At 65.8% G+C, this 15,073-nt stretch overlaps 1 protein-coding gene across 1 annotated transcript; it reads left to right on the top strand.

Annotated features, from left to right (window-relative positions):
- The first annotated feature begins 1,946 nt into the window (after nt 1-1,946).
- Nucleotides 1,947-9,187, top strand: AKAP17A (A-kinase anchoring protein 17A). Its single transcript, XM_059386271.1, has 4 exons — nt 1,947-2,758; nt 3,227-3,375; nt 6,645-6,885; nt 8,143-9,187. Exons 1-4 carry the CDS (start codon nt 1,997-1,999, stop codon nt 9,088-9,090), a joined length of 2,100 nt encoding a protein of 699 aa, XP_059242254.1. The 5' UTR covers nt 1,947-1,996; the 3' UTR covers nt 9,091-9,187.
- Nucleotides 9,188-15,073: the final 5,886 nt, after the last annotated feature.

Below are 15,073 nucleotides of genomic sequence, written 5' to 3'. Positions count from 1 at the left end.
TCGGGGGTTCTGAGGGCTGTGGGGGTTGTGAGGGGCGGGAGTCTGAGGACAGGAGGTTCTGGGGGGCCCAGGTCTGCGAGAACTGGGGGCTCTGGGGGTCTTCGAGGGTCGGGGGTTCTGAGGGCTGTGGGGGTTGTGAGGGGCGGGAGTCTGAGAACAGGAGGTTCTGGGGGGGCCTAGATCTGCGAGGACCGGGGGCTCTGGGGGCTGCAGGGGCCGGGTCTGTCAGGGCCGGGGGCTCCGGCGGGGGGGCGGGGATGTCTGAGAACTGGGAGCTCTGGGGAGCTGGCGGCCCGTGAGGGCTGGGGATGCCAGCAGCTAGGGGCCGGGGGGCGGGGGCTGGCGCCTGCCGTGTCTCTGCGGCCAGCGGCCAGGACGAGGGCTGTGAAGGCCGGGGGCTCCAGGGAGCTGGAGGTCCCGGAGGGCCAGTGTTCTGTGACGCCGGGGATCCCTGGGGCTTGCCGGGCCTGCTACCTGCGGGGTCTTTCGGAACCAGTGGTCTGGGATGGGGGCTTGGACACAGGAGCAGGAAGGGTCTGGGAGGGAGGGGGATGGATGGGGGGCTGGGGTCTGCTAGAGGTGGGGGTACCAGGGGGTGGGGCATGGGGGTGCTGGGGGCTCTGGGAGCTGGTGCCTGGGGTCTCTGGGACTGGTGGCCCCCGGTCAGGACACTGGGAAGCTGAGGGGGGTGCTGGCTCCTGTGGCCTGGGGTTCCTGAGGGTGGTGGGCTGCAACGGGAGGAGCATGTCCAAGGGTCACCTTCTGAGGGGGCTAGGGACCGCAGGGATCCTGGGAGCAGAAACAGGCCTTCCCTGGCGGAGGGATCTGGGGCTCCTGAGGGCACAGAGGGCCCTAGAGACCCCGGGCGGTCCTGGGGGCAGCGGCAGGTCATAGAGGGTAAACGGGTGGAGGACTGTGGTTGTCCCTGGTGCTGGGGGAAGCTGAGGGTGCCGGCGGGGCTGTGGAGAGCCCTGACCAGTGGAGGCCAGTCCCTGGGCCCAGGGGCAGCCGGAGGGGCTGGAGGTCATCGGGCTGCAGGGTTGACGAAGGGGGGGCCTGGACTAGGGGTAGCTGAGGCCATGGGGACCACGCTGGGGGAGGTCTTGGGTCACAAGTCGGCCCAGAGTCCCTCAGTCCCTTAGACTGGGCTGGGGGGGCTCGACTGCCCTGCGTCAGCCCTTTGTGTGGGGCCCCCCTACCCCTAGACCCAGCCAGGTGCCTCTTCTGCTATGCACCAGCCCCTCTGTGGGGGAGAAGGCCCAGGCTGAGCCTCAGGCCTTGTGGGAAGGCTCCCGGCAGGGGGCGGGGGCGGCAGCTGGGGCGGCAGCTGCCAGTGTTGTTTGGGTTCCTGCTGGAGCTGGGCTTTCCGGAAGTGGCACTGGTCGGACCAGTAGGAGGGTGCTGCCTCGGGGGAGGGCAGGAGGCCAGGAGGAGGGCAGGTGCGCACGGGAGCGGGAGCGCGCAGGCTGCACGGGAGCGCGCAGGCTGCACGGGAGCGCGCAGGCTGCACGGGCCCTTCTCTGCTTGTTACTTTACGGCAGACGCGAAGGGTCCATGAGCCGCAGTGGAGTTGTTGAAGCGGACACTGGGGCCAGAAACTTCCTGTTTCCTTCGGGCCTCTGCCTGCGCAGACCCTCCGGGCGTCTGCAGCTGAGTTCCTGCCTGTCCCGAGTCCTCCAGTCCGCAGCCTCTCCCCCTGCAGGGGAGTGGAGCTGCTGGCTGCGCTCCCTCCGCGGCCTTGGGAGGGCTGCTGCCGCGCTGGGTGACCCAAGGCTCCTCCTGGAAGTTTTCTGCAGCCTGGGTTTCTTTTTTCTCTGATTCAAAAAAAAAACAAAAAAAACAAAAAAACCCCAGCCGCACAAAACACGGGGTTGGGAGATGGTGGCGTCCCGTGCGCTCGAGCCCCGCTCCTGGGCAGAGGTGGGCAGGCACCCTGGTGTCCCAGGCCCGCTGCCCTGACCGCCCCTGTTGGTGTTCCAGGCCCACGGTTCCGGCTATGGCCGCGGCCACCATCGTGCACGACACGTCTGAGGCGGTGGAGCTGTGCCCCCCGTACGGCCTGTACCTGAAGCCCATCACGAAGATGACCATCAGCGTGGCGCTGCCGCAGCTGAAGCAGCCGGGCAAGTCCATCTCCAACTGGGAGGTGATGGAGCGGCTGAAGGGCATGGTGCACAACCACCAGTTCTCCACGCTGCGCATCTCCAAGAGCACCATGGACTTCATCCGCTTCGAGGGCGAGGTGGAGAACAAGAGCCTGGTCAAGTCCTTCCTGGCCTGCCTGGACGGCAAGACCATTAAGCTCAGCGGCTTCTCCGACATCCTCAAGGTGCGCGCCGCCGAGTTCAAGATCGACTTCCCGACGCGCCACGACTGGGACTCCTTCTTCCGCGACGCCAAGGACATGAACGAGACGCTGCCCGGGGAGCGGCCGGACACCATCCACCTGGAGGGCCTGCCCTGCAGGTGGTTCGCCCTCAAGGAGTCAGGCTCTGAGAAGCCCAGCGAGGAGGTGCTGGTCAAGGTGTTCGAGAAGTTCGGGGAGATCCGCAACGTGGACATCCCCATGCTGGACCCCTACCGGGAGGAGATGACCGGCCGCAACTTCCACACCTTCAGTTTCGGGGGACACTTGAACTTCGAGGCCTACGTGCAGTACCGCGAGTACGTGGGCTTCATCCAGGCCATGAGCGCCCTGCGCGGCATGAAGCTCATGTACAAGGGGGAGGACGGCAAGGCCGTGGCCTGCAACATCAAGGTGAGCCCGGCCCAGCGCCTGCCCTGGCCCGGGCACCGTCTGGGGCAGGTCCCGTGGCGGGTTCGGGGGCCGCGGGCCAGTGGGCAGCCCTCGTTCACGCAGCGGAGGCCCCGTGGCGGCTGGCCTGCTGGCGTCGGTCCACGGGGGAGGTCCTTGGGGGAGGGGACACGCTCTCTTGGATAATGGGGACCTTCTTTCCCGACCATCGGAGCAGGCAGTCGCATCTGTGTCCTGCACGCTCCACACCACCCCCCACGCCCCCATCGGCCGGGGAGCTCCGTGTTGAGCTGCCAAGTGGCTGCGACCGCTCGGACGCGCCCCAGGGGTCCAGGCCCCATGTCCTGGGTGCCCCCGCTGTTGAGTGCGGGGTTTCTGGAACGCGGGCGTCCTGTGCTATAGGGCAGCTCCGGCTGCGGGTCTGAAGCGTGCTCACGGGTCACTGTGCTCTGTGCTGTTCGCCCCCGGAAGGTCTCCTTCGACTCCACCAAGCACCTGAGCGACGCGTCCATTAAGAAGCGGCAGCTGGAGAGGCAGAAGCTGCAGGAGCTGGAGCAGCAGAGGGAGGAGCAGAAGCGCCGTGAGAAGGAGGCGGAGGAGCGGCAGCGCGCCGAGGAGAGGTCGGTGTGCGCGCGCGGGCCCCCGCGTGCATGCGTCTGAGTGAGCACGTCTCCGTGCGCGTGTTCCCGTGTGCGCTTCTCTGTGCGCGCGTTTCCGTGCCATCTGAGTGAGCGCGTCTCCTTGCGCGCGTTCCCGTGTGCGCGTCTCTGTGTGCGCGTCTCCGTGCCATCTGAGTGAGCGCGTCTCCTTGTGCGTGTTCCCGTGTGCGCGTCTCTGTGTGCTCCTCTCTGTCATCTGAGTGAGCGCGTCTCCTTGCGCGTATTCCCGTGCGCGCGTCTCCTTGTGCGTGTTCTCGTGTGCGCGTCTCCGTGCCATCTGAGTGAGCGTGTCTCTGCGTGCGTTTCCATGTGTGCTTCTCCGTGCGTACGTTTCCGTGCGCGCGTCTCCGTGCCATCTGAGTGTGCGTGTCTCCGTGCGCGCTTCTCCGTGTATGTCCGGGGTGTGTACGCATCCCGCTGTGCGTCCATGCACGTGCCACCGGAGGCCTGGGCCATGCTGTCCCTGCACAGCATCCCTTGTTGGGGCCGCCGTGCACTCGGGCCGAAGCTCCGCTCGCGACAGGGACTGGACGCTTGGTAACCTAGGCCGCATTCCAGGGGAAGCGGTTTCTGTGGCCAGGCTGTCGTCGCTGGGCTCTCGGGCCGCTCAGGCATGGGGGATGCGCCCGCTCACTGTCGCTGCCCGTCCACGTTCTTGTGCTGTGGAAGGACGCGCAGCTGTGGCGCCCCGTCGTTTTGGGGTGTTCTCTATGTTCTGCCACCCCTGCTGTTGGCAGGTTTTGGTGTGTTTCCCACCCGTGGTTTGTGTTCCGTGTGCTGCCGGGTGTCCGGGCAGGGTGCGTCTGATGGGGCCGCGTTCCCCGTTAGCGGTCTTGGGGATTGCATGTGCGTAGAGGGCAGTCCACCTTCCCCTGCGGCTGGGGGCGCCTTCACCCGGACTTGGACGCATAGTCGACTCTGGACTGAGATTTTGCTGCCGGGTCCGTCTGTGGGGCCGCGGGTGCACCCCACGTGTATTACTCCTGCCCTGGCTCCGTGTCGTTTACCAGGGAGAGGTGCCTTGATGGCCGGGCAGGACGTGCGGGCCGTGTGTGGGGCATGGCTGGGACCGGAGACTCCGCCCCAGAGTGCGGCCAATACCTGGGGCTCGTCGTGCACACACTGCACCCGAGGCTGGTGGTGGGGGTCTTACCCTGAGCCCCTGTCCCTGTGTCCCTGGGCTCCTGGGAAAGGGCCAGGCGGGAGGCTCCGTCAGACTTCTGACCTGTTGCAAGCACGGCCGCCCAGGCCTTGTCCCCCCGAGCACGGAGCCTGACCCCCACACCTGAGCTCCTCCCCACACCCTCTCAGGAGGCACCGGGGTCTCACTAGAGGCACCGTGTCCTGGACCTTCACCCCCAGAAGAGGCGGGGACTCCCGGAGGACAGGCTGCTCTGTCTGTCTGGGCTGGAGGCGTGATGAGGACTGATGGTTCCGGATGGGGGGCGGCGGGCTGTCGGGCGCAGCCAGTGCCTCTGCTGAGCTCACCGAGTGCTCGTTAGAGGTGAGGGCTGCGAGGGGAGGGGGCCAGGCCGGCCCCGCGGAGCCCGCTGCTACTGCCGGCTGTGGCCCTTTCTCGGCCCGAGTGTGCGGGCCGGCCTCGCGCAGCCTTGGCGCCCGTCCAGCCTCGGTCACTGGCGCATGTTCACTTGGCCCCTTGTGAGTCTCAGACGGGTGGAGCGTGATGGGTGGCTGTCCCGCTCTGGCAGGCGACCAGCCCCTGGGCCTCCGGCTCCGCCCCTGCTCAGAGCAGTGCCCGCCGGCAGGACGCCTCAGGCTGCTCGGACCCGCGGCTCTCGGCACTGGTGGGGTCTGGACACTGGGCGGCTCTCGGTGCCCGCGGAGGCCCCGCCCCTTGCCCCACTGGCCAGTGGGAGTGCCCAGTCCCACGCTCCGCCCCGTCCTTGCTGGGCCGCGAAGGGTTTGCCTGCCCGTCCGTCCTGTTGGGTGCGCGTTCTCCGCGGTGTGGCGTCACCCTGGCTGTGGGGCTGCTCTACAGGGTTTTGGCTGCCTCCTGGGCTCCTCGTGCGTCCTGTCTCCTCAGGGCAGTTTTCAGCTCTGTCCTGTGTCTCGGTTATTTGACCAGTTTTGAGGCCGGAGTGCCGCTGAGGTTGCCGTGGAAACATACCCCATGGTTTGCAGACTTGCCCTGTTGGTGTCTCTGCAGCTCTCCTGGTTGCATTTGGATCCTCTTTTTGGGGACCCCTCCCTCTGCCAGAAACAAAGGATCTAACCGGTGGCTGTGGGCGTGGGTTTGGTTTATAACAACCTGCCGTGTGTGCGTGGTTCCTCTTGGCGACATGACCGTTTCTGTACCGGAGAGCGCGCTTTTAGGGACCCTCGGTCCAGGAGAGACACCGCGGGGCACGCTGTCCTCGGTTTCTGTCACTGTGGCTTTGTCTTTCCTGGAATACCACACAGGCGGGATCCCCGGGTACACGGTTTTCTGCGTTTAGTCTTTCCCTTAGTAAAATGCTTCCAGAACTCTGTCTGGGACTGTGCACTTGTGCATCCTGCTGTTTCCGCGGCGCCCTATGGCCTGCTTGCGGAGCCCCAGCCATGGGTTTGTGCCCTGGGAGCATGTGCCAGCGCGGTGTGCATGCTGAGCCCTTCTATCCTGAGCCAAAGGTGGTGTCTGAGCCGACAACCATGTGCAGTGAGTCCGGGGCGTGTGTGCCGGGTTGTCCTATGGGCTGGCGTGCTGCAGGCGCTGGACCGTGTGTCTCCTGATGGCCCTGTCCACCCCCTGCCTTTGCCCGGGGGTATGGGCTTTGCCCCCATGTCTGCTCATGTGCCGCCTCCCCTTTGTGGCAGGAATGCTGTGTATCGGGGGCCCCAGGGGTCAGTCCTGCCTGGCCGGCCCGCTGGCGCTGTGGCAGGAGGTTCCCAGGCCGTCGTGGGCCTCTGCAGCTCTTGGTGGGCCTCGTTCAAACCCAGAGTTTCTGTGTCCGACCCTCCCGTTGTTTCCTCCGTGGCTGAGGCTGGTCAGCAGGACCGTCCCTCGGAAGGTTCTGAAAACCCGTGGTCTGCGTGCGTGTCCGTTTCTCCAGTTCCCTGGGTTGAGCGGAGCCCGAGTGTGGGAACGGGGTTAAAACGTGCGCGCGTGCTCGCGCTCGGACACCCGCGCCATCCCCCGGCGTGCAGCCCCCGCGTGGCCGGGTACCGCGCACCGCCGCGGCCGCTCCCTGCTCACGGGAGCGGTCACGGGAGCGGTCGGCGTGTTCCCGCAGGAAACAGAAGCAGCTGGAGGAGCTGGAGCGGGAGCGGAAGCGCGAGGAGAAGCTGCGCCGGCGGGAGCAGAAGCAGCGGGACCGCGAGCTGCGCCGCAGCCAGAAGAAGCTGGAGAAGCTGCAGGCGCAGGAGCAGAAGCAGCTGCAGGAGAAGATCCGGCTGGAGGAGCGCAAGCTGCTGCTGGCCCAGCGCAACCTGCAGTCCATCCGCCTCATCGCCGAGCTGCTCAGCAGGGCCAAGGTGCGGGGCGCGCGGGGGGTGGGATGGGGGCGCTGGGCGGGCTTGTCGGGCAGCCGGGGAGCCGCCGCCTCGCTCCGGGCCGCCGTCCGCTGTTTCTGACCGGGGGCTGGCGTCACCGACCTGTTCCCACCGCCGGCTGCCGCTACGGGGTGACGATGAGCGTCAGTACAGTCGGGGACACGGTCTCCTGGTGTCGGGGGCCTTCCTGCCTCGGTCCAGGTTCTAGAATGTTCCCGTCTGGCAGAGCTCGCACAGCTTTGAGTCCGTGTGATGTGTGTGCCCGTCTGTGGCACGGTCCCGAGAGCCCTCGGGGAGCAGGGGTGTAAGGTCCCCGTTTCCCCGCGGACCCAGGGAGCAGCCGAGTTCAGTGAGGGTCCCCCGGCCCCTGTGGCTCTCCTCCCCCTGCAGGTGCTCTGCCTGGGTCTGGCGGGAGGGCGGGTTTTCCTGTGACCCCGCAAGCCAGTGGCCCGGAGCGGTGGGAGGCTGTGGGCTGAGCCTGGCGATAGAGGGGCCCGTTGGCACCGTGGGGAGCTGAGGGCGCAGACGGAGCCTGGGTGGGCCACGTCCCTCCTCCGCAGCCGTGGACCGCGCAGGTCTCGGCGGGTGCCCGATGGATGAGGGTCTCAGAGCTGAGCATCTCCTCGTTCCTCCTGCCTGCTCTGCTCCTTCCGGAGGCCCGGCCGGTGACTCCGGCGAGCCGGGGGCCGGGCCCACGCGGGGACCTCGCCCGGCGCTGCTTGTGCTCCGGCAGGCCGCGTGCCCCCGCAGAGTGGGGCGCGGGGCGACCCCCTAACCTGTTGTCTAATTACAGTTGTGATCAGTCCCTGGGAAGGAGACTGGCAGGCGCGCTGAGACGCGGCAGCTCAGCTCCTGTTTCATGGTGAATATTGAAGACGCGCACCCAGGCCAGGCCCCGCACCTCCCGCGGAGGCCGCGGCAGCGTGTGTCCGCCTCATCTCAGCTCCCTGTAGCTGGTGACCGCGTGCGACCTCCCAGCAGGCCCCATGCGCGCCTCGGAGAGGTCGGGCCCCACCCAAAATGCCCGCCCCGGGGGCTGTGCCGCTGTTGCTTCGCCACGGGGTTCCTTCTCTCTCGGGCGCACGGCGGCCCGGGCGCTGTCGGGACTGGGCGGGCCGCACTCCGGCCGGAGCGTCCACCCGCATCCCCCAGGCCTCGGGCCCCCCGCAAACCCAGCGCCTCCTCGGAGCGCGGGGGGCGTCCAGAGGTCCACGTGCCGCCTTCCCCTTTGTGCCGCAGGCCGCGAAGCTGCAGGAGCAGGAGCGGAAGGACGCGTCGCTGCGGCTGCAGCAGCTGGAGGAGCGGCGGCGGCGGCAGGAGGCGGAGCTGCGGCGCGTGGAGGAGGAGAAGGAGCGCGCGCTGGGGCTGCAGCGCAAGGAGCGCGAGCTGCGGGAGCGGCTGCTGAGCATCCTGCTGAGCAAGAAGGCGGACGACCCGCGCGCGCGCGACGAGCTCGCGCTCTCCCACGCGCAGCTGCTGCAGCCCGTGCTGGACATCCTGCAGACCGTGTCGGCCGGCTGCGTGGGCGCCGCCGCCCTGCACCCGCTGGGGGGCCAGCCGCCCCCCGACACGCCGAAGGACACCCCGCCGCGCCCGGAGAGCGACGGCGCGCCCAGGAACGGGACCGGGAGCGTCCCCGAGGAGGCCCCGTGCAAGGAAGGCCCCGATTCTCGCCTCGCCGCCGCAGGCGACGCGTCCCCGGACAAGAGGTGCCCCGGCGTCCTCGCCTGCATTCCCGACAACAACCAGCAGCCCAAGGGCCTGCCCGCCGCCTGGGACCAGAACGCGCCCAAAAAGGACATCCGTTCCGAGCAAGACAAGTGCAACCGGGAGCCCAGTGGGAGCCGAGGCCGGGCCAGCGGGGGCCGCGCGGAGGACGAGCGGCACAAGCGGGAGCGGAGCCGGCCGCGGCGAGCGGGCAGTCGGGAGGACGCGAGGCAGGCGCGGAAGGAGCGGCGGCAGCACAAGAAGCGCTCGCGCCAGGACGACAGCCCTCCGCGGCGGAGCGCGAGCCCCGCGCACAGCCGGTCCCGCAGGTCGCCCAGCAGAGAGCGGTCCAGCCGCCGGGAGAGGAGCCGAGACCGCAGGGCCGGCTCGGGCCGGAAGCGCAGCCGCCATCGCCGCAGCGAGCGGGACAGGTCGCGCTCAGGGTCCCCCAGCCGGCACCGCAGCACCTGGAACAGGTAATGCGTGGTGCTGTCCCGTGCGGCCGCGGGGCCAAGATCCGGACCGTGGCGCTTCCCGGCTCCCCTTCCGCCCGGCCTCCGCGCAGCACGGCGCCCAGGAGCCAGCCACGCAGGGGGGCCACGCGTCCCGCGTCTCCTTCGTCAACACCCGCTGGCCCTCTTCGAGCGCGCCGTCCGCAGTCGCTACCTTTAGTTTTCCCTCAGAACTGTTGATCCGATAGCTTTAACGTCACCGGTCTGTCTCCAGCCGGAGAGGCGCCCTGGCCGGCAGCGGGGACACGTGCGCGCAGGCCCGTCGTCTGGGGACAGACTGGCAAGGACGGACAGCCGGGGTTCCACAGGGCCCCGAGAATTTGAAAAAGCCGCACCCTGGCGCTTTTGTGTCCTTTTCCTTTTGTAATTTTAAGTGATTGGGAAGCGCGGTTGGCGGACGGCGGGAGAAGCCGGCGGTCTGGCGCGTGCGGTCCCGCGTGGCGCCAGGTGAGTCCTGGAGCTCGGCGCTCACCCGTGCCGCCTCCAGCCGCGGTCCGACTCGGTGTCCCGCCCCTTCGCTCCGGAAGCATCCGCGCTGCAAACTGGTCGTTACGCATCAAGGAAGGTCGGTGCGGGGCTTTGGTTTCTAGTCGAGGTTAGCGTGTGTGGTTTTTTTAAGAAGCCGTTTTGCTAAATTATTTTTACTTGGAACATTTCAAACAGATTTAAGGCTTAAAAACTTGTTAAATTTTATAATCATTCGCTTCTCCAAGTGAAGCTCAAGAAATACTTAAAAATAGCTGTAATGTTTGCGTTAGGAAAGACGGTGTTTACTCCAGTTTGCATTTTTTGTGGAATAAAATCTTTTTCCAATGAACTGATATTTTGCGTACTTTTTTGTGTGTTTGAGCTCTTTGGGCTGTTACAGAACGGAGCCTCATTTGGCAGATTGGGAACTGATAGAAACACGGGCTTAATTGAGAACCGCTGACAGGCAACGCGGCCCTTCACAGCACGGTTGTCCCTGTAAAATAACCCCGTGAAAGAGGAGAGTCCTGGGTCCTGCGAAGACTTCCGTTTGTTTGAGCTCACTTTTAGCAAGTTCGCAAAAGCAGCGTTTTTAGAACCAAAGAGCCGGTTTTACAGGTGACTGAAGGTACAGTGGACCTTGTCTCACCTCGACTTGGAGCAGGGAGGGGCCGGCTCCGCTGTGGGACCCCACACCGGAGCAGTGCCCCTGTCCGGCCCTGTTTCAAGGGCACGCAGATCTTGTCTGCGCTCGGATGGCGGCCGCAGGCCTCCTGTCCCCCAGCTCAGTTCCGCGTCCCTGACCAGGATGGACACCGCAGACCCGCGTTGGTCTATAACTGGTGCGGCTTCCGTCTGGTCTGTCGCCTGCTGAGGCCAGGATGCAAGTGTGCTGAGGAGCTCAGGCATTGGACGGGCTTCCCAGAAATCCCGTTGCGACCCCTGTAGCCCAGCTCTGAGTGTTCCTTAGTCGCGGGCTCAGGACATCCTGCGGCCAGGTGTTGGGAAGTCTCGGAGATTTGGGGGGGGTAGGTCTCGGGTGTGGGGAGCTTCTGCCTGAGCTCGGGGAGGTGGGTTTCCGTGACCGATGTTCTCCAGGATGGTCTGGACAGTGGGAACAGACGCGGTCTGTTCTGGGGTCGGGGAGGTGTTCGCATAGAACAGGAATGCATGGATCGGGTCACTTCCAACTTGGAAAGGACAGGTCGGAGGGCTCTAAACTGGGCACGACGTGATGAAGGCTTGCAGAGAGCAAGGTTGCGGACATGGCTTCTGGCCACAGGTGTCGACCTGGAACAGGCCAAGAAGGAACCTGGCAGAAGCCTGGAACAAGGCAAGAGGTCACAGAGAGAGGGCAGGGGATGTGTCACCGGGCAGTGTGTGGCCTCCGGGGACCAGGGGATGTATCCACGTGGCCGTGCAGGAGCCGGAGAGCGGCAGGAAAGCTGGAGAATGCCAGCCCCAGACCTCCAGGGTGGGAAAGACCTACCGGGAATCTGGGTTTCAGTAACCCCCTCCCCTGCTCTCCATGGACGTCCGAGCCCTGGGCGCCAGGGAAGGTGCACGGACGGGTCACCGTGCTGTCCAGGCCGTTCCGCCCTCACCGCCCGTGGGCCTGCTGCGTCTGTCGGTGACTGACCGTGGCTGCGCTGACATCCCCGTAATAGCGCTGGGGCACACTGTCCTCGCCGTGCTGCCCGCTGGCCTTGCGTGATTCCGCGCTGTTCGCGGGCGCCGGCACGTTAAGGACGGTCCTGTCTAGGGCGAACGGACGTGGGTCATTCGGGACGCTCCTTTTCACTCTGGGCGGTTTTCCTTGTTCTCAAGTCCCTGTAGAGGCAGATGGGGAACCGAGGAACATGTTGGGAAGCGGGAGGGGCTCCGTTACGGTCGATGGTGGAGGCCTCGCCCCCGCCCCCAACATCACAGGGTGTCAGGAGGCAAAGGGTCGTGGCTTGAGGCAACAGGGTGCCCCTCAGGCCACGTTCTGCCCTTTAAAGGGCAAAGATACTTCGTCCTGCTGTAGTATGTATTTCAGCAGGCCCCAAAGCGACACCACCCCGAATGTGGACCCAGAACCCGAGTGCCTGGTTTTGAGCCGCCCCCCCACCCCTGTTCTGCGGTGAGAGAGGGGTCACCGCGGACTGACACGAAGGACAGCATCTGGGCTCACCTGGGTTGGCACCCCGTCACGCCGTTGCTACTGACTGTCCCTGCACGGACGCCAGGGGCCGCCGGCGGGGCGACGTGTCCCTCAGCTGTGCCCGGAGGGAGGAGCGGGGCAGGGATGTTCTCTAGACCTGAGGGCGTCAGGGGTCACGGGGCGAGGGGTGGGGGGGGGGCTCGGGACCCATTCTGAGGACGGCAGCCGGACTTCCTTTAAAATGTTTCCTCCCTGCTTGCGTTTTTGGGGAAACAGGAGATAACATGCATGTGTGCGAGCAGGTCGGGTGGTATGCGCTGTGCGCAGGGCAGTCTGGGACAGTCCTGCTGCCGGACGGGGCCCGGTCTCAGCCCTGCACATGTGCCGGCAGCACAGGGGGTGAGCGTACCCTGCAGGCTCCCACCTGGCCGGTCGGAGGGTCCACACGGCGTCGTCCTCCCCTGCTTCTGCCCCGGGATAAGCCTCGTTCCCCAGCTCTGCAGGGTCACTGCCTGCCCCTGCCCCCCTGCGTCCCACGGGGCTGGGGAAGGACAGGTGAACCCCGAGGCGGGGAAGGGGGTGGAGCGACCCCACTGACCAGGTGCACAGCGGGGAGCCGGAGGTCCCTCTTTGTGTTCCAGGCGGCCCCCCTGTGGCCAGCGGGCCGGACACACAGGCTGTCACCGGTGTCCTGCAGAACGTAGTCGCCTTCCCACCGCGGCTTCTGCCCAGATCCTGTGCACACCCCTGCAGGGGGCCGCCTCTGCTGCCGTCCCCGTCTGGCACGGCCCCCGGGCTCACATCACCCCCCACCGCTGCAGCACGATGGCCAGTGCCTGAGCGTGTGTGTCCCCGAGATTCAGGTCTGAATCCTGATCCCCAGGGTGGTGGGATTAGCAGGTGGTGCCTTGGGGGGGGGGGGGTAGGATTCGCCCATGACGGTGCGGCCCCACCAGCAGGACACCTGTCCTGTGAGACCCCTGGGGCCCCCGGGCTTCTCCTCGGTGAACAGACGCAAGTCCTCCCCGGACCCCAAGTCCGCCTGCATCTGGATCTCGGACGTTCACGCCGGGACCGTGAGGAATGCACGACTGTTGTTCATAAGCCCCGACCCCGGCATTAGTATTCCAGCGCCCGCAGCCCAGACGCGGGGTGACGGACCACCGGGTTGCTGAGGCGGGCGTCCATCCGAGGCTGCGCGCTGATGCTGGCCGGGCGCCCGGCCTCCTCCTGCCCTTCCCTCTCGCTCCCCGACACCCCACTGCTCTGGGCGTCACCGTTCCCCGCAGGAGCCCCTGTGCCGATACCCTGTGCTGGGCTCCGTGTGCGCCACGTGGCCACCGACCCGTCCAAACCCAGGTGCAGGCCCCGATCGGGACGTGTTGTAGTGTGTGCACATGGGGCAAGCGCCTGAGCCATCGCGTCTCGTCGGGGAGGCCACAGGGGGGAAGGGCGGCTGTGAGGACCATCCCGGGATGAGGTGTGCCGGGGGGGTTCCCTGCTGGCAACACTCCACTGGGCTCTGTCTGGGGTGGGGCTGTGCAGCAGTCTGCAGAGCCCTCTGGGACCTCTCCAGCCGTCCTCCTCTTCCCTCCTCCTGCTGTTTGCTCTGTCCTCTGGGGGCTCCTTTGCCCTTCTCTGAATAGGTCACATGCACTGCTGCCCCAGGACCTTTGCACCTGCTCCTGCTCCTTTGCTCTTCTCTGAGCTCACATATGCCACTGCCCCGGGGTCTTTGCTCTTCTCTGACCGCGCAACACATGCTGCCGCCCCAGGGCCTTTGCACCTGCCCCTGCTCCTTTGCTCTTCTCTGAACAGGTCAGACACACTGTTGCCCCAGGACCTTTGCACCTGCCCCTGCTTGTTTGCTCTTCTCTGAACAGCTCACATGGGCTGCTGTCCCGAGGCATTTGCACCTGCTGTTTCTCTTCCTACACTGTTCTTCCCTTGGTCACCTGCTTCCCTTGGCACCCACATGGTCAGGGCCTCCCCGACCAGGCTGCTAGAAAATCACACCCGCTTGCCACACCCAGCGCCCCTCCTCCCCTTCTCTCCCCCTGCTCCTTTGCTCTTCTGTGAACAGGTCATGTGCAATGCTGCCCTAGGCCTTTGCTCTTCTCTGAACAGATCATATATTCTACTGCCCCAGAGCCTTTGCTCTTCTCTGAGCAGGTCACACATGCTGCCGCCCCAGGGCCTTTGCACCTGCCCGTGCTGCTTTGCTCTTCTCTGAGGTCACACACGCCACTGCCCCGGGGTCTTTGCTCTTCTCTGAGCAGGTCACACATGCTGCCTTTGCACCTGCTCCTGCTCCTTTCCTGTTGTCTGAACAGGTCAGACATGCTGCTGCCCCAGGGCCTTTGCACCTGTGCCTGCTCCTTTGCTTTTCTGTGAATAGCTCACACATGCCACTGCCCCAGAGCCTTTGCACCTGCCCTTGCTCCTTCCTCTCTGAGCAGGTCACACATGCTGCTGCCCCAGGGCGTTTGCACCTGCCCATGCTCCTTTGCTCTCTGAACAGTCAGACGTGCCGCTGCCCTAGGGCCTTTCCTCTTCCCTAAGCAGGTCACACGTGCCACTGCCCCAGGGCCTTTGCACCTGCTCCTGCTCCTTTCTTCTTGTCCGAACAGGTCAGACGTGCTGCTGCTCCTGGGCCTTTGCTCCTGCCATTCCTCTTCCTGGGCTGCTCTTCCCTTGGTCGCCTGCCGGCCTTGGCACTCACATGTGCAGGCCCCCCGACCACTCTATTAGAAAATCGCACCCCCTCCCCAAACCCAGGCACCCTCCTCTGCGTCTCTCCACGCCGCACATTAGAACCCTCTGACGCGGACATTTCAACCTCTTTGCTCACAATCCGTCTGCTTTAAAACATAAATCCCAAGAGCCGGGGATTCTGTCCATCCTGCACACCGGGATCTGGATGGCCCGTGACGGACAGGCTCACGGGGGCAGCTCTGTCCGTGTCTTCCCGTCAGGAAAGAGAAGAAAGCGCACATTCTCCCGCCAGCATTCACCCGCAGTGCCGCTCTCTGCGGACGCTGGCCATCTGCGGTTTCTACGGTGGAACCTGCCTAACCGGTGTGCCGACGCCATGCGTGGGGCTCGTCTTTGGGAAGACGTCGAAGGAAGCCTCGTTTGGCTCGGGGACGAGAGCATGCAAAAATGCACAAGCCCTTCCTGTCACTGATGGGGTGGACAGACGTTCCCGCCGGTCACACTGCATGTTTCCCCGGCTCCGGCACACACAGCCCTGTGGCCAGGCGGACCTGCTGCTCCTGCCTCTTTGCCTGTGGCCCGTCTGCTCACTCATCCCATCTGTAGACCCCCTTGTCCTGAGACG

This window comes from Mustela nigripes, chromosome X, assembly GCF_022355385.1.
Source record: "Mustela nigripes isolate SB6536 chromosome X, MUSNIG.SB6536, whole genome shotgun sequence".
NCBI classification, from domain to species: domain Eukaryota; kingdom Metazoa; phylum Chordata; class Mammalia; order Carnivora; family Mustelidae; genus Mustela; species Mustela nigripes.
The sequence above is the reverse complement of the archived record's forward strand: the minus strand, read 5'-3'. Positions and strand labels throughout refer to the sequence as shown.

Coding starts and splice junctions, on each gene's coding strand:
- AKAP17A (XM_059386271.1), top strand. CDS start 1,997: ATGGCCGCGGCCACCATCGTGCACGACACGTCTGAGGCGGTGGAGCTG. Junction 2,759..3,226: donor CCGTGGCCTGCAACATCAAG/GTGAGCCCGGCC, acceptor CGCCCCCGGAAG/GTCTCCTTCGACTCCACCAA. Junction 3,376..6,644: donor CGGCAGCGCGCCGAGGAGAG/GTCGGTGTGCGC, acceptor GTGTTCCCGCAG/GAAACAGAAGCAGCTGGAGG.